The sequence below is a fragment of the Trichoplusia ni genome, chromosome 26 (assembly GCF_003590095.1).
Source record: "Trichoplusia ni isolate ovarian cell line Hi5 chromosome 26, tn1, whole genome shotgun sequence".
Taxonomy (NCBI): Eukaryota; Metazoa; Arthropoda; class Insecta; order Lepidoptera; family Noctuidae; genus Trichoplusia; species Trichoplusia ni.
In genome coordinates this window covers 1762120-1789755 of record NC_039503.1, presented here as the reverse complement: position 1 = coordinate 1789755, position 27636 = coordinate 1762120, and the positions used below count along the sequence as shown (strand labels likewise).

Genomic DNA, 27636 nt, shown 5'->3' with positions numbered 1-27636 from the left:
AATATGGGGAAGACGATTTTGAATCTTACTGCGTTGGAATAAGAGTGTTGTAATAGTGTTTTGAGGCTGTAAAAGCTTTGGGTTCCGTAATTTATTGTCCCTATTATTCTTCATTACCTCAAGTTTTGAATCATAGCTGCGATTAATTTATTTTAATGTGTATGAGGCTGTATTTTTAAGGCACAAGCGTTGTTTTAATGAATGTTAGTATCTTAAAGGCATGCAGAAGCAATTGGTGTGAATTGTAAAATTATTGCTAAACATTGACTTGTGTGATGTTTTTATAATAAGTAATTAATTATTAATGGAATTGACCGTAATTTACTATCGAATGGTTTATTGGCTACGTTAAATAAGTAGTGTGCTATCTAGATTAGGTACTTGGTATTTTCTTAAAAAAGTCGTGAAGCCACAACATTTTGGAATCAATCAACAAAATAAAGACAAAATAACTTGAAAAATGAAAACCTAGGTTAATACCACCAACGCACATATTTATTACAAGATTGATTCAAAAACATCCTAAATATCTAGAATAAGAAAAATCATAAAGTGTTAAAAATATCGACACTCGAATTAAAGTCTACAACTTGATTTCTTTTATTAATCGTAAAATAAATGTTTGAATATATTCCCATATATTAACGGATCCCTAAAAAAAAACAAAACAAACATGGCTGCGGCAAGATGGCGGTGCGTCAAAGGGCCGCCGCCGGTAGCCGCTCGCCGCATCGGAATTCATAAATGATAAATTTAATATAATTTATTACTCTTAGTCGTAATTGGAGCTGATGATATGTGACAGAAGACCATTTTGGTGTGACAATATTTTTTACGTCGGGTAGGACGGTAGTAAAAATTTTATAGCCTTATGTTAATTCTAGATTACCTATTTTGTAAAGTAATGTGCTTATTAAGACGAGAATATGTTTTTATGTATATTATATGTATTTTTTTTTAGAATGTGAAATACCAGTAGCTTTGAGCCTTGAGTAAACCTGTACGAAGGAATTAAAGTCTTAAATGTTATATAGTTTTCTAACTGTCAAAAAGCCTTAAAAATCTAACGAAACGGATAATAAAACACCCAAGTTTTTATGACGAAAGTTGTATTCAAAGTAAAGAACTACTTAGACGTATCAAATTATTCAAAAGAGCAAGAATAAAACATGTTATATGTACAGTAATTAATCAACTAATCGTTGAGTATTCATACATAAACATAATTAATTAAGTGTAGGTATCGACAAAACGCTTGACATGCTGGTATAATGAAATTCTTATTAGAAGTAACACTTTGCATTAATACAGCCTTAACATCTAGGTAATAAGGTTCATTTTCGTATATCTTTGTTACTATCGATACGAAAATGACATTACTTACTTACTTGTATAATTAATCTATTCTAAACGAATCACCATTTGCACTGAAGATAAGATATTAAAAATAATCTAAATAACGACGTAACTTTTCAATTCTGTTAAATTTCATTGCTGCTACTTTCTTTGTGCATTTCATGAACAACATTAATACTAAAAGCTGTCAATCAATTTTAATCACAACTTTAAAGTGCATCGTTTTATCAAAAATCGTTCACGCGTTTCCGATACTAAACCAAACAGACAAACACTATATTTTATCCGTGTACAAATAAATCAAAGAGATTTTATATCGGTGCGGCGGTGTCAACATCTCTATAGATATATGAAAAGTTTGGTTATTATAACTTATTATAAAATATGATGGTTAATTTAACTGGTCTTGGAGACAACGTTTTGACCTCGATCGGTGTGTGAAGGACCTTTAGTTAATCGCGCCTACGTTTTGTTAAAAAGCTCCTAAAATTTCGAAAAATTGTTAGCTTTTTTAGTAGTTTTTTTGTGATACAGTTTTGATGTATCGGATTAGGGATTAAAGACGGTGGTTAATAAAGTTACTTAGATTTTTTTTGTCATTTTGGTTGTTAAAGTTTTTTTTTGTTTTATATTTAAAAATTGGACCACAGTGACATAAGTAAACTCTACGGAAACACCAAAATACATGTCTAAAACAAAAACAAAAGATCGTGCTAAACATACAAATACTTGTCCTGGACGGGAATCAAATCCACGAACTCTAGACCAAGAGGCCAATTAAAAAAAATATTAATGGAGACATAATTACATCATCTTAACGTATCTACCAAACAGTTTACACTTCGAAATACATTGTTTAAAAACACTAACCCACATACATTTAAAAAGTAAAAATAAAAACGTTACCGTTAAAACAGCCCATGTGAAATCTCCTTAAGTATTGTGGGGCTTCACATGAAACGACCTTTATTGATTGTAACACGAGCAGCAAATTCGGTATCAGGCATCAGCTGGTCACGTTAAATGTCAAACACATATCCCTACTATTCCCTACTAATATTATAAATGCGTAAGTAACTCTGTCTGTTTGTCTGTCTCTCTATATAGGATAGTTTTTATCTCGGACTTTTGAAGAGTTCTTTTGGAAACGCGATATAACCAACTTCGACGCGGGCGAAGCCGCGGGCGAAAAGCTAGTAGTTTTTATACAATAACAATGTGACTTTGGAATAGTTATATGTACCTTCTTAATTAGACTAAGGCATCACTGACGAACGACGAAGGAAAAAAATTGTGAGGAAACTTGGTTTTCGAATATTGGAATCTAAGATCGCAAGATCTGGTGTTAACTAGCGTGGACATCAATGCTCAAAGCCATGGCTAGCAGTGGGACGTCCATAAGTTGGTGTTTTTAGTATTAATTTCCATAACTGACATGATTATGAGTTGTAAGATCCTCGGGTTCCACCTGTAGAGATATTAGACATCGCGATAAATAGTAACATATGTCCTTTCTACACAGTTCAAGCTACCAGTTTGCTAAGTTTCATCAAAATCGATTCAGTTTGAGTATCAAAGCATAATATACAGACTTTATTTACGCATTTCAAATATTTTTCGGACTTTTTATAGTTAAGTATTCAAATAGCTGTTGAATATGGATAACAAAGTGAGTTATTTTTATCTACACTGCTAGTATTATTGAATACAGTTTGCAAGTTAATTAATCACATTAATTAAATGGTTATTAAGCTTGTATGAGAAGATATTGATGTATACTACATAATTAATACATCTTTGTCGGCTGTCATAAGATATCATAAAGAAACCCGACGTTTTTTCTTTGAGTTCCCGCTCAGAAACCACTTCGTAAGGCTCTAGACGGACGGACTGCATTTCAACTGCAATCCAACTGCAAATTTACAGTTCGGATGCAGTTTGAATGCAGTTGACACGACTGCAATAGAACTGCAAACCAACCGTACGGTCCAATTGCAGTCGGCGTGCAGTCGTGAGACGGTTGCTGTAACGGTTGGTTTGCAATTGATTTTTTTTTTATTAACTACTCCCGCACAAAGGAATTTAATCCTTGTTTCGCGGGGGGTTTTACAAACATTCAAATCACATGCACAATGACACCCAGACTCAGAACAAGCATTTGTGGATCACACAAATACTTGTCCTACGCGGGGATCGAACCCGCGAAACGACGCGTACTGTGGTTTTGGCGTGGTGATCTGAACCACTCGGCTATCCGTGCAGTCAAAATGCAGTCCGTCTGTCTAGAGCCTACGTAACTGGTTACATTATAGCGTTAGTTTTTCTTACATTTTCAATATTAAACTAGTTGATGTCCGTGAGCCCAAAGGAAAATCGGGATAAAAAAACATCCTATGTGTTAATCCTGTTTATAAACTATCTGTGTACCAAGTTTCGTCTGAATGCGATCAGTGGTTTTTGAAAGAGGAACAAACAGTCATCCTTATAAACTTTCACGTTTCTGATATTAGTGGGATAGAAGGATAATACAACCGCCCAAAAACTACCATAATAACCTATACATCATCACCGGCCTAGCCTGTTTCCCAACTATGTTGGGGTCGGCTTCCAGTCTAACCGGTTTTAGCTAAGTACTAGTGCTTTACAAGGAGCGACTGCTCAGCTCCTCAACACAGGTACCTGGGCAACACGATACCCCTTGGTTAGACTGGTTGTCAGACTAGTAGTGGTAGTCAGAAGACTACCTGTAACGACTGTCAAAGATGTAAGAATAACAGCTGGGACCCACAATATAACGTGCCTTCCGAAACACGGAGGAACTCGTTATGACAACGATGGTCACCCATCTACGGACCAACCGCGTCGAGCATAGCTTAACCTGTGATCGTTTCACTTATGCGGTTATAGCTTAGCCACGAGCACCATACATTCCACCTTATATTCTTCCACGAGCCTATTTTTAAAGTACGTTTCCTTGTATAAGACCTATCCTTGTGCCCTATTGATTATCGAAGCCTTCCAAGTGACGTAATCCAGCCCGCTTGAGTTACGTTTGTTTGTTTATCACGCTGCTGCCCGGCCGAGGTCGGCAGAGCTCTAGGGACTGTAGGTGTCATACGAGGTGGTTAAATAGAAAAAAAAAAATGGAATTGACAGGTAATGACAAAAGATTGGAAAAGTTTTTTTTTAGATGCTTTTTTTAAATGTCACAAAAACTTTATAAATATTTAGCAATATCTGTGGTCAAATTTTATAATGAGGTACAAATATTTATGTTTGTTAGTCATTTCTGCAATATTAATCGAAGTTAAAAACAAGAAAATAAATTGTGCTAAACAGTTACAATTTAAAGAGTATCAAAATGGTGGTGAGTTTTTTCTTTAACTGAAAAGCCTACAAAAATCTCCCTCCCAAAAAATATACAACATAAATTAATCATACAAATAGCATACAAAACTACGCCGAGCATCTAAATAAATACATTTATTCAATAAATAGATAAATATCAACAACTTAACAATAACCATTATTCTATATCCGGCTTCCGATAGCCATAAACGAAAAAAAAACGAATTAATTATGCCCGCTAAAAGATTAAAAAGCAACTGGCCATATAATTCTAAGGGATGCCAATAAAAAACGATTACAAAAAAAAAACGAAGATTCAAAAAACGAACGGCCAGCTGCCACAGTGTTACGCTGAACGCAAGAAAGAGAAAGCTATATAAATATTTTCGGGAGAGAAAGAGACGGTGTCAGGATTAAAATGGGAAGTTTGGATTCATTTTATTGGCGTATTAAAGTAAATTGGTTCTAGTAGGTTGGCAGGCCGTAACTATGTTTACAAATTTAATATCTCTTTTATGGTTAAGAAGCAATGTTTAGTTCTAACGAGGTTTTATTAATTTGTTAAACTCGCATTCATAATTGGTTTTAATTTAATTTTGCATACATTTTATTGAAGAAGTTCCAGTAGAGGTTCCAGTAGTTTCAGGAGTTCAAGTATCCAGTTTTAATTGAAGACAATTTAATCTTAGAAAAAGAAACTTTGAATTGTTATTCGTTAACGCTTTTCCGTTTAAGGCTTTTGCAAATAAACGTCAATGATTAGTGACAAAAAACTCTTAAAGAAAGAGAACACATTTTTTACAAATTTAAGATGGCTGCCTTAATCCACATGCTAAAAATATCGCTGAATATTTCCTGGAACAACCCTTTTGAGGATTACGAACCCATTTTTTTATAAATCGCCACTACGATACTGCACTGTACTTTTTTAAAGCCCTTTTACTTGAGTTATTTCTCTAAAAATATGCCCCTTGCGTTTTGACAATACCTTTTTTGGGGAATCACGAAATCTTGTCAATTTTTAGCTCTGAATAGAATTTGATAATCCCTTCATTCAATTAGTTCATCATTTTAAAATCATTGAAGATTATCTAGTTTTTTTTTTTATGTTGCCAGCAAGAACTCCTACTAAAACTTTTCCTTAGTTAATATTGAACTTGGCTTGCGTTCTACAGAGCAAATCTCAATGTGCCTTGCACAAACCATGAAATACAGTATAACCCAGTAAGGGTTATACTGTATTCCATAGTAAAACCCGGCATCAGATGCCTACATAAAAACATTGCACTACAATAAATATGCATCCATTGCACGTTTAGCTGTGCGTTCGATGTATGACAAGAATTTAAGTAATCTATAAATTCTTGTTCTTTGGGTATCTATGTGTATAAGACTTACATATGTGTGTGAAACATCCCGCGACATAAAGATAAACTTTACTAGTGTGGGAGTCGTGATATAAAATAAAAAGAGGCGACTATCTTAATGTACTAAACAAAGTTCCATTCTCATTAAACAAAAATAGTTTTAATTACAATCCATAATTTTCATTAACTAAAAACTAGAGAGTCAGTCCGAGTATTACTAAGAAAAGGTTTTATTCGACTGAGACAAGAATTACGCAGAAATTTCACCGAGTAATATTTCAATTCTTTCAACAATTATTTAGAACCAGTATCAAAACGTACTTCTGAGAAACGAAGGGAAGTTAATCCGGGTCCTAAGATCCTCCCTTTGAATTAAAAACGTCGACTCCATTTTCTTTTTTTCGAAAATTATAATCTGTTGTGATTGGTCAGTTTTTGGTAAATCATTTTTTTCTTAAAACGAACTTCGTAGGTTTAATTTTATATTAAGAACGTTGAATGTTTCTTAAATGTTTTATTCATTTTTGTTATTTTTTGTTTGTGATTTTAATCTACTGGCTTTGATATCAAATAAATTGGAAAAGGAATTAATGTAAATACCTTTGCCATTAAACAAAAAATTATCGTGAGAGACACAAGTTAGTTTCGCTAAGTTATGTTGAACTAGTACAGGTGAAGATAGAGAAATCTTTCACCTACGTAGGACCTACAGAACTCTTTCATTTTTAATGACACACAAACACGAATCAAAAAACTCGAAAAACGTTTACAATCAACCTAAAAAGGGTCTAAAAACACAACACGCTAAATGTTGCCAGCATCAAAACTCAAACTTGCTACTAATTAAAGCGAACTAACAAGCGACTTCCCGTTTCGCCCACATTTTGGTACCCTGGCAACACAGGGCGGGGATAAGCGGCTTATAGGGGGGGCGGGAGGGGGGGGGGGTTGAGGGTGTGTTTTGATTATTTCGCAAGGATGTCTTCTTGCTACGTAAATTATGCATCATTCCTTTCTCCTTTGTTTTGATGGTACTACTTGAGAACGTGTAGATGTTTATATACATCAATATCGTGATTCTCCTTAGATGTGTTGTTTAGATTTTTGTTCAGTAAATGTTGAATAGCTTAGAGTTGTTAGATCTTAAGAATTAGGTGAGTTGTATGTGGTCTTTTCTTAACCTAATAGGTTATCGAGGACCTATCTTAGTGAGAAAGTTTTAAGCATTATTCGGGGCACGAATTTAGGTACAATAACTATAATGGTCAATAGGTAGCCTCGATACTCAACACGTTTATTGCAATATGAATTTAGGTAGTAGGTACATAAAGATAGGCTAAATGCTATTTCAGGTAAAACATATGAAAATCAAGAACGTCATTTGGGTTTTCGTACAATGTAGGTAAGTTTCGGATTGTAACTGGATTAGAGTCTTTGATACAGCTGAAAGAAGGTATGGCATGTTTAAGGAAAGGTATATGTCCAGCAGAAGGAAGACAAGAAGCTGGGGAGACACGCTGAAGATGAATATGAATGTTTAACTGCTAAACCACTCCACACATTTGGATAAAATGTAGCAAGGGAATAGCTTGAATTGCAACTAAGAACAAAGGATGGTTTTTGTTGCAATAACTGACATTCGTGTGGAACTGATAAAGATAGTGACAGAAGAATAACTAGCAGCCACTTAGAGCGAAACGCGAGCAATGGCCAGACAAAAACAAATACACTTAAAACGATAAAAGTTTATGCAAATATTTAAATTGGTTGGGCATATTCGTGCATTGTCAAGAAATACAAATTGCTGTCATTAATTTGAATAATGGAGTAGGTAGGTACTGTAAACCAAGTCGGGGCAATCATAAATTCAAATATTTTATGGCTAAGTCTCAATATGGATTTTATGGCCTTTTCTATGTTATAGACTGGATTAAATGTTCCTTGGATTAATACGACCATTTCTCTTTAAGTTACAATCGAAGCAAATGATGCTTCGATTGTTTTGAAATTTAAATTTGAGATTCTCAATTTTTTGGAAAATGATTTTGAAGAAATGTTTCGTTAAAGATTATTTTTAAATTACAGCAGGTAGTACCCGTATTTTTTTCTGCCTTAGAATCTCTGAAGGATGGAAAAAAATGGAGAATAATTTAAAAGCGTAGGTACCTCATTAATAATAGCACTCGACCATGTAAAATACCAGTAACAAAATACTTGGGATCCGAAATAAAATTCGTTACCATCTTGTTTCATGTCAACCGACGATTCTGTTTTTCTTTTGTTTGCCTTTCTTATTTCCCTTTGTTCAAGGTTTAGGTTTTCCCATTTAAATGTCAAAAATAACTTTTAAAGTAATATGGACTTTATGATCATGACTTTAGAGTCGGAATTGTTTTGTTTAATTTAAATCACCTAAGAAACAAGCCAATTGGTAGATAAATACAGTAACTAGATAAACAAAATACTCATGGAATAGTTTCAGAACTAAAACCTTTGATGTTTCTGAAAACGTTAAACCGTACACATCATTATTTCGTAACTACACGTAATCCAACCGCAATCGCGTCGTTAAAGAAATTCCTCGGATACACAGGAATAACATTATCAAACGTATGGTAGAAAATGTGTAGAACAAGCAGCTCTAATGAGGCCTTACCTTGGGGGAATCCGACAGCTTCAAGTCCGTGCGGCGTCAGGCCAAAAGGGCCTAGGCCACCCAGAGGGCCTGGGCCCATGCCCATGTGGTGAGCGCTCGAGTGGTGAGCGTAAGGATTCTGAGCGAGTGGTGACGGCTGCTTCAAGTAGTGGAAGTAGTGATGTAACGGCGTGGCCGAGTGGGCCTGAGGAGCGGTGGGCCCGCCGGCCGACGGCCCCGTCGCCGACGCTGAGTTCGTCAGCAGCGCCATTTTGGATTTGTTTTCTTTTTTAACGCAAAAGTATTTAGTCACCGCATTAGCCTCTTCCTTGTGTGTATTGACATTTTTGCGGTTTGCTTAATGCGTTTACTTTATTTTCGCGCTAGTGACATTTTTATCTGGAACAAGAGAAATTCGTTAAGTACACCAAGAATTCACTACGTCTTAATATTATTACAACTGTACAGTCGTTTTTAAGTAACTAAATCGCAATTATATCCTTGAATGAATCTTCAATTTGATGCAAGATAAATTGTTATATGATGGAGTCAATACATCTCCAATTTTCTCGCGCAACTGAACATTAAACGCAGCAATTATTTACGGCTCATACATTCACAACGCAAACAGCTCTCGCATGCCTATTTCAATTATAAGCTATGTCGATTGATTTTTTGCTGCAAACTACATTACAATTACCTCCACAATGGTATTTTTTTCTTCGTTATTGCAACACTAAAAAGGTTAAAGTCAAACACGTGGAACGCCTTCCAAATTTGATATTTGAATGAGCGTCAAGCGTTCGATTCGTCACGATTCGGATGTTCGTATTTCAAAATTTATGTTTTTTTTGGGTTTCATTGAAAGAAGTTTGTTTGAGTGAAACTGATTCGCTTTAGAAGTTTGGAAGACTATTTTTGGGTGTTCATAAGGTATTATTTTTTTTGCTCAGAAATCATTTCAGAGTTACTGTTAAACATAGGAGAGAGGCGTAGGAAGATAGAGCATGCTATAGCCGGTCTTAGACGATAACTAAATGAGGTTTATGAGTTTTACCACAAATAGGAAATTGTAAAACATTTTCCCTGTAATTTATGGGAATATTATCAGTCGTTAAAACTGAGTTAGTCTCTACAAGATAGTGTAATGAGACATTTTCAAGTGAAAATATTATAAAAGAAGCGAATGAACGGGGTTAAGCAGGCTATAATTTAAATATCGTTGTATAAAACCGTAAGTTGACAGTTTAGTAATAGTTCCGTAAAATGTACATAGGTACATGTATGATATTATTGACTCATACCAGCCTTTATATTAAAGGGCTACATTTTGTGTTCAATAGATATTACTACAACACACACAGCCTTCAAAACGAGCCAAAGAAAATAGTTCATACAAGACCCGAGAAAAAAAATTGCATTGACTGCGCCGCGCGCTTTGTATAGAATCTTTATTTTTTTTGTAATGTTGGCAAAGGTGTAGTCCGTGTAGTAGGTACATGTTTACTGACATTTTGTCACGTTTATTTTTTTTTTGGCTGTTACCTGGGTTGCCTTTGCCAAATTGAGGGGCTATCACGTGTTGCCTTTGTGTTTAGAAAAAAAATTGACAAGCCGTATCAGAGTGATGACATACGAAAAAGCGGTATGATATGTGTATGATATTAAAACTTTGGGTGATTTGGGTTATTCTTCTAGGATTGGATTGGAGGCAAATTGAAGGCCAAAATTTGTAAGAAACTTGTAGATATTATGAGTTCATGAGATGATTGAAACAGGTCTTAAGGCATGTATTTGGCAGAGTAATGAATGTTAAATAAAACCTTATCAGAAGGGATACTGAATACTCTTCATTTTGTAAAACTTGAGAGCTAGAGTTGAAGTGACTTTTTCTTACTTTTCCAAACTGATGTTTAGGATCAAAACCAATAGGTACTTGTTTGTGTCTTTTAAGTTTAAATCGTATTCTACAATTTAATATGATACTTTCGTACTAACTGTTACTGGCCAAATACCTCTTCTTAAATGGAGAAGCAACGAAAATTAACCACAACGCGAATATGCGTGTGAAAGTAACATTTAGACCAAGATTCAGTGAAAGCTTTTGCAGCCATATTGTTTACAATACCGAGATCTGAGTGACAAAAAATCTAGTTCTATTTACATAGTAAGAGTAATGTAAAAAAATAAAGATTGTCACTTTCAGTGGTTCTAAGAAACCACACTGTTCGCATCTCGTAATCTATCAACAAAAGATTATCCTAAGACTGAGATAATATCTGTAAGATCCAAAGATATGCTAAGCGATACAAAGCCTTATTACTTCACAGTTAAAGTATAAAATTCTGTGTCTATATAAAGATTTTTGTAAAGGATTTCCGCTTAAGCGAAGTTCTAGTGTAGCCGACAAAACCCTTAAAAGGTGTTCAATTGTATAACTTAATGTATACTTGGTTGAGGACACTCGTTCCCAAAAGTCGGTGGTTTTGAACAATTTTCACGTCAACGATTTTTTGACAATTACTTATAAACCCAAGTTTTTTTTCGTTCACATAAATTCTGTGCAAATTCTCTCCGAACGGAGAAAAAATGGGTATTTCATTTGTCATTTTTATTTTTTTAAAGGATCGACATCGGCAATTTAACGATTCCACATTTAGATTGTTAACGAGTATTGCTCACTATTAATTTGTAATTAAAAAACAATGTTGCAATAACTGCAAATTAGTTCACAAGCTTTAAGACTCCATTTCATCTTATTACCTCAATAAAATTATGTCCATGAAATAAAAAAAGAGACATTAAAAGTTCCGCTTCGATCTCCAAAATCTATTTGTCAAGCAATGAACGCCATAAATAATAACATTGTAAACGGCCTCCATATTGTGTGAAGGAAAACAAACATTCGCGCCCTCGTTTTGTTTGCGCAGTTGGCAGCACTGCCTGTCACTATGACAAATTGAGAAAGCGAGCGCAAATAGGGGTCAAAAGTCACAGATATTTAGAAAAAAAAAAGAAATATATTAGCAATTTTTTAATGCGTCGTTGGCCGATGTCGGTGAAACGTAAAGTTTAATATTTCTTCATCATTATTAGATAGCTTTCGTCGCCATTGTGTTTTATGCAAATTCTGACACAATTTTTCGTCTGCTCAATCAAGTTTGACTTGTTATTTTATGATGCATAATAAAGCATTTTAAGGTTAACCATACTAATGTTTTTGGTCTCTGATAGTTTGACCTCCGCTTTCGTAACTCATATTAAAATTAAATTAGGTTCTAGGAATTATTTATAGTCTACTTCAAAATTTAGAGCAGGCAACTTTAAATCAGGGTTTTAATAAGGCTGGATTACTACAGAGCAATATTGATTGAATGCAAGCATAATCACATAAAAATACGAATAGTTTTTCATTTTCATTAAAGTTTAAAACTTCGCTTTGTCGATCACAAAATATCTTGGGATAATGTAGAACGATAGACTGACACTCTATATCAAATCAACTGCGCCATCATAACTGGAAGATTTTTTTTTATAACTTGGAAAAAGACAAGGCAGAGACCACAACAACCTCTAATATTGTCAGGCATGTACTAGTAAATTGGATGTCAATTCTCCAATACCGTGCCCACATCCCAAGCTGCAGCTAACCACGCCGTGTTTTGACAAAGACGTAAATGCGTGGCGTGATAATTGCCCACCAGGGGCCACCATTGTGACAAATTTCGCGCATCGGAACACACTATTAACAATTTCTATGGCCAACATGTATTTTTTTCCGAGTAACCATTTGTCGATACCACAATGCCGCTTTCGGCACTTTTTGTGCGGTTGGCAGCGTGAATAGATCGTATCTATATTATTTCCATTTTCAAATTTAGCGGTTTTGAATTTGGAACTTTTAGGTTCATTTGTTACGTGTTCAAGTTTTAAGTTTAGAACTTGCTAACTTGCTTGAGAAGCTGTTAACCTTCACTGTGTAATATTCTACTAGGGATCTAGACCAATATTTCAATTGGAAGGTCGTGTTTGTGGCAGGAAGGGAGAAAATCTCAATAAAATCGTGGAACGAGTACCTCGAAAACGATAAAGTTACACATACGTAAGCGTTCATTTACTCCAAAGCCATAAAATTTACGTTTTCCGTCATCAGCTGTCAAAGATACTTGCCTACCTTTGCAGATATTAAGATAACCTAAATTAGTAGACTTCAAAGCAAAGCTAGAAAGTAGATATTTCCTATATCAGAAAATATATTATGTGGTAGCCAAATATGTAACTCAAAACCCAAAAATATATTTACTTCCCAAAAAATCACTAATATTATAAATGCGAAAGTAACTCTGTCTGTCTGTCTGTTACGCTTTCACGTCTAAACTACTGAACTGATTTTAATGAAATTTGGTAGAGATAGAGTTGACCTTGAGAAAGAACATAGGATAGTTTTTATCCCGGACTTTTGAAGAGTTCTCTTGGAAACGCGATATAACCGACATCGACGCGGGGGAAGCCGCGGGCGAAAAGCTACTGTTAAATATATTTTCAAATATAGAAAAGTTCAAGTAAGACGTACTACGTATAAGTGACAAAAACTTATCAAATACGTTTCGGAATACAAGCTGGTTGTAATACTACGACAACGGAGGAAAGATAGATTTAACTTTCAAATATTTGTGTAACGAATTTCGGAATAAAATTAAAAACAGTTCATAGTTCGTTTATCAGGATAAGCGTACCCATTTTTTGTTGCCCCAAAAATATTTTAATTTGACATCAACATTAACGGAAGTGCTACGGTAGCCCCAAATATTTATTCCATATTCGAAAATAGAAAAAAAAAATGTTATTGGACACGAGTATTTAGGATGAAGGCACAACGTCTCCTATTGTCCGCCATGACAGTTGCTAAACATTCCATATTTGAATGTGTCTTTGAAATTGGAACATCTATATTGAATGGAACATTATTTTGGAAATGGAATGCATAGCGTCAGAATTTTTGTAAAATGGTTGAGCTTTTGTATAATTTTAATTAAGATGATTTAGATTTTCTTTGCAAAAGTTTTACATTTTAAGGTTTCATTAAAACTTCGTTCTTAAAAGGCGTTATAAACGATTTATAAGAGGTTGAAATCCTTTATTTCTTCTATGAAATTTTTATTTATTTCATAAACTGAACTAAATTGGCCACTAGCTCTCATATTACTTGTATTTATGAATACTAAGTAGCAATATTAAAAAAAAAACTTCAAGGTGATCAATTCTCAAACCTCCCTATATGCGAAGAGGCCTGTGCCCAGCATTGGGATGTAAATAGGCTGGTATTATTCTATTAGTTTTTCATTTAGTCATTTAGTGTACCTGTTATGTACTGAAATTATAGAATTTCTATTTCAAAATTGAGTCCCTTGCTTTGTTATAGCAAAGATTTATAAATATCTACATAATGATAACATTATCTTTGAAAATCTACGTGACATAGCAAAATGGCGATTACTGCACTAGTATTCGTACCTAAATATCCTTTAGATCCCAAAATAGATATATTACTATATATAATAAATAATAATCTCAAAATGCTACCTAGATACGCAGATAATATTTTGATTTTATCTTCTGCGATATTTTTTTAATCAGATTTCGAGATTTTCTTAAAGATTTCCTTCATTGATGACTTATCTAGCGTATTTCTGTGTTTTTCTTTATCGAAATAGATTATCTTAACTTGTAATTGTTATTGACATGGTTTTATATCTATTGTGAGTTTTATGCAATTCTATTAATAACTAGCTGTTGCCAGCGACTTCGTTCGCGTGGTTAGAAGATATGGGTAAGTTATGATTTTTTGTTCGCTCCTACTGATAGCAGCTTGATGGTGTATAGCCTAAAACTTTCCTTAATGAATGGTCTATTCAACACAAAAATATTTTTTCAATTTGGACCAGTAGTTCCTGAGATAAACGCGTTAAAACAAACAAACTCTTCAGCTTTATATATTAGTATAGATAATAACTGTTTGCTTGCATGGCCTTCTGCACCTAGGTGTCATGGTATTCTGAACCCAAATTTTGGGATTCTAATTTCGCGATGTTACAAACTGAAAACTAATTTTAGCCAGGTTTTTTACGTTAAGATCTCTATTTTAAGTTTTTAATATCACGGGTAGAAACAGCATTGCAAACTTGACTGAACTTTGTTTTAAAACATTGTGCAAAATCAAATTTCGTAAATAACGCAATATTACTAAACCCGCAGAGTTTTATGTCGTGTGATGCAATCATAATCGAAATAATAAACCGCGATGAAATCCGTTGAAATTAGTTTGATAATAATTAATCAGTTTTTAATCTTTTTTTTAACTTAACAAAATAAAGTAAAAGAAACAACATGGACTCACAAGTTTACGAAAGATCTGAACACACCAACAGCAGGTTAGCAGGTAGCAATGAACCACTCGCTGGAGAACGTATGGAGAGGCCTATGTCCAGCTGTGGGCAGCTATAGGCTGAGATGACGATGATGACATCACCAAAATTTGGGAACCGTACCTTATTTGTTACCTAAAAATGTGGATCCAAGGGTCCAATACTACATCCTACCTTCTATTCTATTTCTTTACATTACTAGTGACGTCTATCAGGTGGTTTAAATAAAAACATTAGATTACCATTTAGACAAATATTGAAAACAAAACCACTGTGTCGCGATCCAAAATAGTAAACAGAACATCCAAAACTTCCCCAAACACAACTCGATCCTCAAAAAGAGCAACTCCCAAGAGTTGTACACAAAAAAATAATTAGAAGTACAGTGCTTCAAATGCGGACAAAACTGAAAGCAAATCATTTGAACCTCGAGGGATGTAACTCGATACAGTCATTACTCGCCATATTATTGCGCTTTGATAGGGATGGGAAAGAGGGGTCGAGAAAATAGATTTCGTATTTCTGTGTCTATCGTTTTGAATGTTTAAAAAGTGTGTGGTTATGATTTGATTTTGGAAAGTTAAGTTTTTTTTAGGTTATGTTTTGGCTTATTTTTTTAATTGACTGTATACTTTGATAGTTTTAGTTTGATTCTAGTGCGTCAGTTTCGGGCAATAAAAAAAGAAGTGGGAATGGAATTTGTTTTCGACAAGTGTCTCGATTTCGTCTTTTCAGCACAATATAGGTATGTGAAGTGTTTGTCAGCTGTAGCGCTCGAAGAATTCTTTTTTCGATTAGATTATAAATCAAACTATTAGATGATATATAACTGTTATTTTAAGCATTTATTCTCTTGGTTCTAAATTGATATCACCTATGCTAGCTCCCAGGTAAACGGTCAGAGTTAGAGACAGTGCCAAAAAAAATGTAGGCAATAACAACAGTTAAATCATATCAAAAAGATATTAAAATACAAAAAAGAGATAAGGAAAATTTGTTTTCCTGCTAGATTGTAAGTGAGTGTACATATTATCTTTAAAAAAATCTAGTAGCTGTATGTTTTAATGATAGAAGTATTAATTACAGAACCACGCTTCTATTTCTCCGGGAGGAAGTTGCCATGGACTTTTGATTGTCTTCAAGATGGTTAGCGAAAATGTGATTTGAAATGGCTTGGAGTCTTATTGGCCAAAACCATCAGAAAACTTCTTGGTACTCGACATCATGCACCGACTTGGATTGGGCTTATTCCTGTTTTTTATACAAGTGATTTTTAAAGCTACGAATAATCCTTGAAACACAAATTTTGTATCGAATTTAGGCAATTAATTAACCATAGAAACAGAACTGTAACAAGCGCTACATGAAGAGCATACATTTCTGAATACTTATTTATATACATTTAAAAAAAAAAAAACTAGAAATGCACTGATTCCTTGATTGGTTAAATTCAATTTTAACTCGACAAATACTCGATACTATTAGCATTAACCTAATATAATAAACAAGATAATTTAAAACAAAATCTCGCTACCTCTAAACGACCACAACTAATTTTGACCGTAACATGTGCATTTAATAAACCGCAGGGATATTTCAATAAGGACGCATAAAGACTGCTATCTCCGTAATTGAGGCAAAGCCCCGGGGGGCGGATTCCCCAGGGAGCTCGTAATGGCCCGTGTTGGCAAATAGCACAGTAGCCCACTGTGCTTCGAGAGGCTGGCAACACTCAGATTGGGTTTTTTGCGCTTTATTAACGTTTAGGGCGGAGTTAAACTGAAATGTTTTGAGAATGTGTTAATAGCGATTTTGAATGGTTTTTAGGTTGTGAATAACTTATAAAAATAGTTTTTAAGTTAATAGCGTTCAGATAAAGGATTTTAACGGAAACTGTCTGTAAATGATTAGTTACAAAATTAAGAGCGTTTCTGTTTCGCAATATGTTATACTAATAAAACAATGAAGAAATTAAAACCTAAAATAATGATGTAAATAATTTGTAAGTTCTTAATTGCAAATATTGACGATTCGTAGTGCTTTCTACGTATTATTATGACACTATTTCCTTCTGCAAAGCAATGTTGGTGTCAGCTTCGATTCTACGCTAATTTCTTGCAGCCAATATTATATTTCACGAGTAGCGATTGTATTTCTGATCTTTTCAATATGATCAATTATTCAATTGCCCGTGTAACAATTGGCCAAAGAAGAAACTGAAATCCTAATTGGCCAGATAAGACCAGTGGAAGAAACCATCACGCCTGGGAATTCTTCTGTGTGTTAACCAAAGTCTAAAACCTAGAGGTAACTTCCACACGTCGACACCACGTTTGACATCATCTTCAGAAAGGTATTAAGATTGAGAGAAGAGAGATGTAGTTGGCTGCACACGTATATGGTCTTATTATTATTTCCTGTAAATTTGTGCACCTATGTCTGTTTTTCTACTTTGTTCTCCTCTCGCAGGACTGCTGGATGAGATTTCTTACAGAAATAATAAATCTTTGTCTTTGTAAATTTTCTCTTTATATAAATTGTTGTTTTATTAAACCAATATCATAAAAGCAAGTATTATATTTCGAAGTATAAATAGCTAATAATACTTAAATTAATCTGATTACAATCTAAATACCATAAGGTTTCCCATTAAACGATATCAATGCGTTTCATATTTTCTATTGTAGTTCCGTAATGTTGGCAGAACAATGCACACGTGACCGCCATCGTTCAATGTTGCCAATTGATAATATTAATTTTGTGGAGTGCGTTCCACTTAGGGTAGTGATGTATAATTTGCAGTTTTGAATGGATTTTCTGCAATGATATATTTACGAAATGGTTTATTATTAATTGAAGTAAAAGATTTTCATTTTATGGAAGTCAAGTTAGCTTCTATATATATATTTAGTCTTAAATCATTATGTCTTTCATTGAATACATGTTAAAGAAAAAAAAATCCTAACTGATATTGTCTAGGTAATGTCAGTTTAATTTCCTTTTTTCTAGGTTATAACTACTGTCGCTATTAGGGAAAGATTAATATTTAATATTATCTACATTTATAATTTTATACAGACTTTTTGTATGAAAAAAGTCACATGAAATTATAATATATTCCGTTTATTAACAAATGCAGTTTCATCCTTAAACAAATTTGAAAATTACACGAAAAATTTATATTATTAATATAATCCTTCAGCTATTGACTAATTATAACCATTAATTGTTGATTGCTAACTTTTAATGATTACGTATATTAAGACTTAACTGATAACTGCCAGATTTGTGGTTAAGTTGGCAGCTTGTCAACAATGTCATTTATATGTTTTAACTTCTTATTTAACCGCTTAACTAACTAACGCACGTCACTGAGAAAGATAATTACAAATTATTATTAATTATTGAAGATATTTTTTTCATGTAAAATGCGGTAAATTTAGATACAAAATCAGTCGGTTCCGTATAAGTAGGATTCAAATTAGTTACTACTAACATGTTATAGAGGCAACAGAAATACATTAGCAATTTTTTTTCCAATTATCATAGTTCATGAATTATAGCCCGACGATAGACGAGTAAACGGTGAAGAAGTCTTGATAATTGGTTCACATTTTGCCTTTTCAGTAGGAAACCCTAAAAATAAAAGAGCTCATTGAAAGGTTAAAATTATGACTATGACGTAGGCACCAAGTGTTAATTACATTATTAATGTTTTTTTTCGTTGAGTTGACAATTTGCAGCCTGAATTAAAATATAGGTAAATAAGGTTTGTAATGACAATTTTAAATACTTTTAAGCATTAGTTTACTGTATTTTGCTAGTGCCATTAACAGTAGTGTTTTTCCTACTTACGTCCATTTTTTTTATTAATTATTTATACGCACGAGTTGCGCGTTCCCAAGTACAAATGTAAGTTTTGTTATGTTATGTGTACTTTTTCATTAAGTATGCTAAAAACTGACAAACGATGAAGGAAAACATCGTGAGGAAACCTTGATTCTAAATATTGAAATCTGAAATCGCCCGCAGTGAGCTAGCGTGGTGATCAATGATCAAACCTTCCCTATATGAAAAGAGGTTTAAGTCCAGCAGTGGGACATTTAAAGACTGGTATTGTATATGCTTAAATACTAAAACAAAGGTTTCATGAATAAGTAGAACAGAATATCTGAAAACGAAACTACCCAATTCCTAATTTTCATAGGACCATATTTCTCCAGGTTACTAGAGAAATTCTTCTTTAACAAACTAGATAGGGTAATAATAATATACGTAACTGTAATGAAAAATCATCTGTATCTATCTATAAGTAGGTAGGTATGAGTACTTACTCGTAACGCCCACTCAAACCGAACAAAGATGAATAATTTGCCGCAAGACGTCCATCAAAATACATCATTGTGTCACACGTACCGTATCCTTATTGTATACAACCAGTCACATAACATATAATCCATTAATCAAAAACAAGCAATCAAAATTTCATCAAAACCTATTTCTATAAAACTAGGGAAAAAAACTCGCCGACATTGGCAACACAAACACAATTACACATAACCCGGCTATATGTAGTTCACACAACTTATAACGATATAACCAAGTAAATATAGCTATGGAATTTGGTCGGGTAAACAAACTTGGAACGGCGTAAATCGATAGTCGTGCCCGAGCGAGACGCAACAACAATTTGTGTGCGATAGAAAAAGATAGGTATACCAGGGTGTTGTAAGGCGTGGTTACGACTTCGAAAGTGCGGGTGTAAGAGTAAGCGAGACGGGTATACGTTTGTCATTCCGTTCGGTGAGGTTTAAAGAAAAAGGTTTTATTTGAAACCTAGATTGTAAATAAAACATGTGAGTTATGAGCTTACAGACCGTTTTTAACATTCGTATGTTTGGAGAAATATTATTTAACGTAAAATGTCGAAACATTTATAGGGTTTTTACTGATAGAGTTAAATGGAGTTCTAAGAAAAAAGACTTAAGAAACCTTCAATGTTAGTTACATGAATATAATAATAACAAAGCTCACAATATATCTATGTGTAATATAATATGTGTTTTCTTGGAGGAAATATAAAAGGTAGATATTTTCAAAACAAATTTATAAAATCGATTTAGAAAGTGAACTCTATTTTCGTCAGAATTCCAAAAACATTAAAAAAAACCTTTTTACAATAAATCTAAAATTTCACATTCAAAGATTGGCAACACTTTTCATTCGTACCAACACGCACATTCTAATTAATGCATCCTCTACGTGACTTTAAAAATCGAACAAAGTTAATTTATAGAGTCAGTTTTGTTCGTGAATGCTTGTACGTGATACTAACAAATACTTATGTGGTATTGTGTAGTGGAGATATAAAAAAACCTAGTTTCATTTTGCACCGTGTGCGGGAGGGTTTAAATAAAAGTTATTTCGGTATGAATGTATGTTTTTCGATCGTTTGAAATGTAGAGACATTTTGTAGATTTCATATAACCGACTCTCGTAAAGGAATTTAATCCATGTGTCGCGAGAGGTATCACAAACATTTAAGTCAGAAACACAAAGACATTCGCGGATCACACAAATGCTTTCTTAGTTTTAATCGAGTTTCAAACCTGTGACACGTCGTGCACAGTGACTTTGACGTGGTGACTTATCACTCGGCTAAAGTTGCTAGGTTTCTGATCCATCTACTCTTATTGCTAGGCCACCCAGTCTGATAATAGACGACTGCGTTATAGAGTAAGATGGGTTGTGGATGACTGATAGGCAGTTGCTTCAAGTATAATTATGAAAAGTTTGGAAGCCAAATCCAGCGTAGCTTAGGCTCAAACGTAGCTGAAGCCTGTTGACTTTAAATTAAAAGGAGGAAAAGGAGGTTAAATTCAAAAGGAGGATTTTATCTAAATATAAAATACGTTAGAGAACAAACGCTTTAGTTAATGTATCAAAAAGGTCGATTATCCAAAATTAAAGCGTAACAAACATACAGAAAGAAAAAAGAAACCTTATTTACCACACTCCAGACAAAATTACACACATTTTAAGTGAAACTAGTCAAACCTCTATAATTATTACCTTTCAAATTGACGGCTGTTTGGCTATTTAAAAAGGGGCGTCCCATCACCCCCCGAATAATGATAAAAGGACTCATACTCATTGTCAAATTACCTATTTACTACATAGGCATAATGTGCTCGTACATCTGCCTGTTTGAAAAAAAAAGTCGATTGTTTATGGCTGTCAAAATGGCGGGCGCTTTTGTTTAGGTTATGTTATAAATTCTACCCTTTACTGTGTGTGTATTTTAGAATGACAACAGACTCTATTTTTAGTATTATTTTTGTTGAGATTTATTTTATTGCATAGCTTTGTGATCATTGTTAGATATTTAGCTAGCTTTTTATGCAGAAAGATGCGTTGTACTCCGTCTACTCGTTATTAAATTTAGAATGACTTTTTTAAAGCTATTTATTCTTTAGGTAATTTTACACTTTCGCTGAAAGAATCACACTCTTCAAGCTAGGCTTTCTTTAAACTGTCAATGGTTATAACACTCTCAATATATACATGTTGGTTTCTTAACGATAACACCTTAGCCGAAACGCGTGGCCAGGTCGACGGGTCGATTATAAACAGTTTTCAATAGGACGTACTGTCTTTGACTATAGATTGAAAGTTAAAACGTCAACTGTCTTCATTCTGACGTTGTTCTTACAATTCTACTCTGGCGCCAACCTTCCATTTTCTCTAACTTATTCATGAATGACTCTACAAATTATATAGGTAACAGAAATACATTTACACAGCCTCCATTGTGTAGGTTTGCTTCTAACCCAACCTCACGTATTCCTAATTGGGAGCCGGCAGTGACGAAGCAAATATCTTTGTGGCTACTGCGTTACTCTGGCTAACGATATGTTTTTTAAACTGTTTTTGTGTGTATACATTAATAAAATTGTCTGTATGTTGCTTAAGCGACTTTGTAATGGAGGTATGTTGTGTTTAAGAGTGCCTTGAATTAACGGGACTGTAAGTATCTTTGTAAGGGCAAGTGATATTTTATAAGATATGTTTGAGTTGCTCAAATGTATGGAAGATAGTGACAGCTCTAATCCACTTATTTTTTTTTGCAATTGCCTTATCAAAAAACATTGTATATTCCATACAATTAAGCACTTTGTATTATTGTTCTTGTACATATCTGCCGATGTTTGCCGTTTTCAATTTTATTAGTGACAATGTATTTTAGGCTGTAAGAACATGTCTCATCTGCCAACTTTTCGCAATAATAATGTTGAATATATTGAAGTAAAGTTGTGGGTATGTTTTTTTCTTGCTAATAAATCATGGTATACCTTCTGCCTACACGTAAACGCTTGGTACCAATATAATCACAGTTTTATCATCGTACCTACACGATGCTTGCTCAATCAGTAAGCGATTTTTAATTCATTCATTTAATGCATCGCTACACTGAATGCTACGCTATGCTAAATGTAGCTTGCAATAGTTTTCATCGGGGAGTTTATGTTGAATGCAGAATGCTTCTGACAAAAGTTGCTTGAAGGCTTCTTTCGTTTGTATTTTGTTTTCTGTCCCTCGATTTGTTTTCCCTACTATATTGGGGTCGGATTCCAGTATACACGGATGCAGCTAAGTTCCAGTGGTTTACAAGGAGCGGCTGCCTATCTGACCTCCTTAACCCAGTTACCTGGGCAGCACGATACCCCTTGGACAGACTGGTTGTTTGTCAGACTTTCTACTCGTAACGACTGTCAAAGTCTGCACCTAATTCGAACTCTGTGTTATCATCACTGATAAGTAATTTTTACAGTTGGTGTACGAGTTCTCGTAGCTTTAACCGTTCTTTCCAATGTTTTCTTGTAAAATGTTCATTGTTTACAAAACTATTTATTGTTGTAAAAGCGAGGACGTATACGCGAAGTATATTGTTATAAACCGACAACCAGTTGGACAGTACATAGATTAGTCTGAACTGTAGATGCCATGGTCTAAAGACACATGTATGTTAAAACTAGCTGTTGCCCGCGACCTCGTCCCCGTGGGTAGATGATATAAGTTATGATTTATACCTGCCCTGTTTTTTTCACATTTTCCATTGTACACATACAATTTCACATTGTATCTTCGCTCCTATTAGTCGCGGCGTGATGGTTTATAGTCTAAAGCCTGCCTCGATGAATGGTCTATTCAACACAAAAAGAATTTTTCAATTTGGACCAGTAGTTCCTGAGATTAGCGCGTTCAAACAAACAAACTCTTCAGCTTTATATATTAGTATAGATATAGATTACAGCATAAAATAGCGTATCTTTAAGTAGCAAACAAATCTAAAGCATAGGCGTTAAAATGAGATTAGCTATGTAAGCATGGATGAGTATTTCGTGATTCAATCAACATCAAATATGGCGCCAGCTTCGTAAATAAATGAGAAAAAAATCTAACGATGGGAACTTTTATAATGTTCAAGAATGAATGACTATGTATGTGCGTATATAGAAGTTTGAAGTATGTTATTGTGGAAGTGAGATGGTGCTTTATGCCGTTCATTACGCGCTCTCGCTTTTAAAAGACAACTGTTCACCTCTCTGACACCACTTAGTTAGACTGGATGTCAGACTTTCTAGCTTCTGACTACCTGTAACGACTGTCGAAGTATGTATGAATAACAACCGGGACTCACAATATAACGTGCCTTCCGAAATTCGTTACGACAAAGATGGCCACCCATCTACAGACCAACCGCGTCAAGCGTAGCTTAACACACGAAGTCACAGGTGTAAACTAGTATTATCATTAGAATCACTGGTATTGGAAAATAATTTGATGTCAGCCTGTCGTTCAATCATGATAACTTTATCGTAAAGATAGTGTATGTTTTATCTTGTTTTTTTAAACAATTTCAACTTATTACGTGACCTTTTTGCTGTAACGTTTGTTATATAGTTTTGACACGTGGTTTTGTTTGTTTAATTCAGTTTAGAAAGTAGTTATTGATATTAATTAGCCGTGTTTAAAGTTTCATTGAAATCTAATTAGTTGTTTTTTCAAAAGAGTTTTTAATGAGAGACCACCTACCACGCACTCTCAAAGTAAAACTGTTTAAAGTATTAAAGCGAGACGGCATGATAATATGTCTCTCTTCCACTAATACAATAGAGATGGAAAGCCTGATTGAAAACTTTGAATGAGTTATCATTAAGTTAGATTAATTAATATATTCCAGTACTTAATTTAGACTGATAGAATAGCTTTTTCCAATAATTAAAACCAACGTCTGTTATCTATAAAAATGTTTCGTATCATCGTAAAACTTCTACTAATCAACAAACATCATGAAAAACCCTTACTAAGATAATGTAATTAAAAAATAATTGCTTGGTAAATATTAGTCTTTACATATTTTCCCAAGTATGTTAGCATCGGCTTCTAGTCTCACCGGTTTCAGCTGAACTCATATTACAGGACTGCCTGACTTAGAACCACCTATTATAGTAGAAATATTACAGATGTGGGAAAGAGATACCGCTATATGCCATATAGAGCGTCGTCTCGTTTCCACAAAGCAAAAATATGTTATTTATCTTAAATAAAAATGACTCGCGCAATTATGAATTCTATCGTTTTGGGGAGTGTTTCATAAACAAACAAATCACATGCACAAAGACACCCAGACTCAGAACAGGTATTCGTGGATCACACAAACGCTTGTCTTACGCGGGGATCGAGCCCGCGACACGTGGCGCACAGTGGGTTTGGCGTGGTGACCTCAACCACTCGGCTATCCGTGCAGTCAAATAGTACTTCAAGACTTGGAGTTGAAGCCTTTACAAGATATTTGACGGGTATCATGAAATGGTCTTTCATAAGTAATTTGGGAAATGACTAGAGCGTAAATGACCAGATATTACCTTTTTCAATTTATCTAATGATAATTTCTTCCGCGATTATACTTACTTCTTTACTTTGCAATCCCTTTGATATAAACTTTTATCTTTTTCGATTACGCTCCGGAAATAAGTTACGATAGGAATGTAATTAGGACTATAATGCTATAAAATACTATACAGGTAATAGACTTTAAAAGTAACTAGATAATTATCTTTTTGATAAAAGACTAAAACTGTGTCTACACGCGTTCGATCCATTCTTCTGAGAGTGGTTGATGTATAACCTGTTATGTTTCAGTTGCTTGTTGCAGCTTGACAATATCTTAATTATGCAGGTTTCCTGATGATACTTTATGTTATTGATATTAGTGATAATTTTTGACTCGGCGGCAAAAACAGTCCACAGATTATTCATACACTAGGACTAGAAGATAAAATAAACTATCATCGAGTACTTAGTTGTGTTTAACGTCACATTTGTAAATAGTTTTAAACATTATAACAACTATACAAGTAAATAACACTTCGGTATAAGTAAATACTTTATCGATAACATAAACGCGTCAATTTTTTCACGACGGCCATTTTTTTCTGTCATCATTCGTGTGCGTGATTCGTAATTAAATTCATAATATTTATTAAGTATACCTAAGTATTCTTAGAAATTAGATATAATCATTTAATTTCTAAAACAATGAATTAACAATAGCTACTGGATTGCGACTTGAAAAATTAATTAGTGCTATCTATTCTCGCGAATATTAAATTTTTTAAGGCCGATAGATATCTTGCGGATATCAAATACACGAAGCACGTTCATTAGGCATTAAAATAACGATAATTTATCGACTAAGGAACAGAAGCTGTATGATAAACTAATTATCTTTGACAACGTATTGATCAATTAATGAATTTAGATATTTGTCTATATTCAGGTTCTTTAAATGAGGCGAAAATATTGTGCGATTTGCAATTCATTGCGGGGATGTCAAGCTTTGGTTTGAAAGATGATTAATATTGCCGGCAATGTATTATAACTTGCACGATAATAGAAATAATGTTTTTTTTTTGTAATTAATAATAATGGATACGTATTTTTTCTTTGGTCTCACAAACATAAATTGTTCAAATTACAGTGAATAGAACGTACGCGTGACGTTATTTCTGTGTTAAAAATTTTCGAAGTCGTTACGTCACAAGCACCCTGTGTTAACTTAGCCTTTCCCTGTACTGGGAAAATCTTAAATTTTACAGCCAGAAATCTATTAATCCAGAATATCGCAGTCATTAAACAAATTACTCTTGGGTGAGAATCAAATCCCCGACCTCCGGTATAGCAGTCAGGGTCTCTGACGACTAGACCAACTGTCAAATAAACTTGACAACTCATTATCAAAGAAACAATACTGGTTTTTATTCTTAATCCTTTCTACACGATATTAAAATACAAATATTTAGCATTATTTACCAGATTTTCCGATAAAATGTAAGGACTGATAATGATTCAGGTGTATTTCACTTTCAGTCATCATCTTATTATTTATTTATACAACTAATGCTAATCATTAATAATCTAATCATAATTCGTGACAAAGATTGTTATCAAAAGAGTTTTTATTCAACCGTTATAAAGTTTTAGAGAATTTTATAATCATTATAAGTACACCAACCTAAACACTGAAATGGTTTGATGAAGATGCTTGACAGTCCGTCAAACCAACTGTCAAAGTGAGCGTTACCTTATTCGAAGTCGTAACATCGTTCATGTAAGTTTAAATCAATAAATTGATTAATGTATAAAGTCTATCAATCGAACTACAAACTCGGAAATGTTTGACAGAACTTTTAAAAGAATTACGTAAACTGTCAACCGCGATGCAAACGACGAATCAAACCTCAAACTGTTTTATTCAAACGACACTGAATGGATTTTTAGGTCATCTTGATACCATTGTATAACCTAGACTTCTATTGAAGATAAGTTTTGATAAGTACAAAAGAGGTTAGCAACAGAAGATTTAAATCTCATCTATGCTTCTACCAAGTTCTAGCTTCACAGGTTTCAGCTGAATATGATATTACTAGCAGTTGCCCGCGACTTCGTCCGCGTGGTTAGAAGATATAAGTTATGATTTATACCCGCCCTGTTTTTTTCCATATTTTCCATTGTATCTTCGCTCCTATTAGTTGCAGCGTGATGTTATATAGCCTAAAACCTTCCTCGATGAATGTTCTATTCAACACAAAAATATTTTTTCAGTTTGAACCAGTAGTTCTCGAGATTAGCGCGTTCAAACAAACAAACAAACTCTTCAGTTTTATTTATTAGTATAGATACAACGAGTACTCTGTAAGAAATAGACATGTTTTATAATGCCAGTGTGAAGTCCTATAGTTAGGTTAAATGCCGATACCTTTTTCTTTCGAGCCTCTGTATCTTTTACGATTTCTGAATACATCGGACTGCATGGTGATTTTATTTATCTTCCCCCCTTTCTAAACTATGATAGAACAACAAGTAATTAATGTCATCAATCAATTAAATAGCTTAAAACAATCACAGTAGGTGCTATAGTACTCTAATCATACTATCCAAC

At 33.9% G+C, this 27636-nt stretch overlaps 1 protein-coding gene across 2 annotated transcripts in view; it reads right to left on the bottom strand.

The window, feature by feature from the left end:
• The window catches only part of LOC113505485 (homeobox protein OTX1), a 53795-nt gene that overhangs the window by 18085 nt on the left and 8074 nt on the right, over positions 1-27636 (bottom strand). For both annotated transcript variants that reach the window (XM_026888210.1, XM_026888211.1), the window contains exon 2: positions 8728-9105. In XM_026888210.1, coding sequence (XP_026744011.1) covers positions 8728-8977 — 250 coding nt within the window. In that variant the 5' untranslated portion in view covers positions 8978-9105. The remainder of the gene's footprint in view (positions 1-8727; positions 9106-27636) is intronic.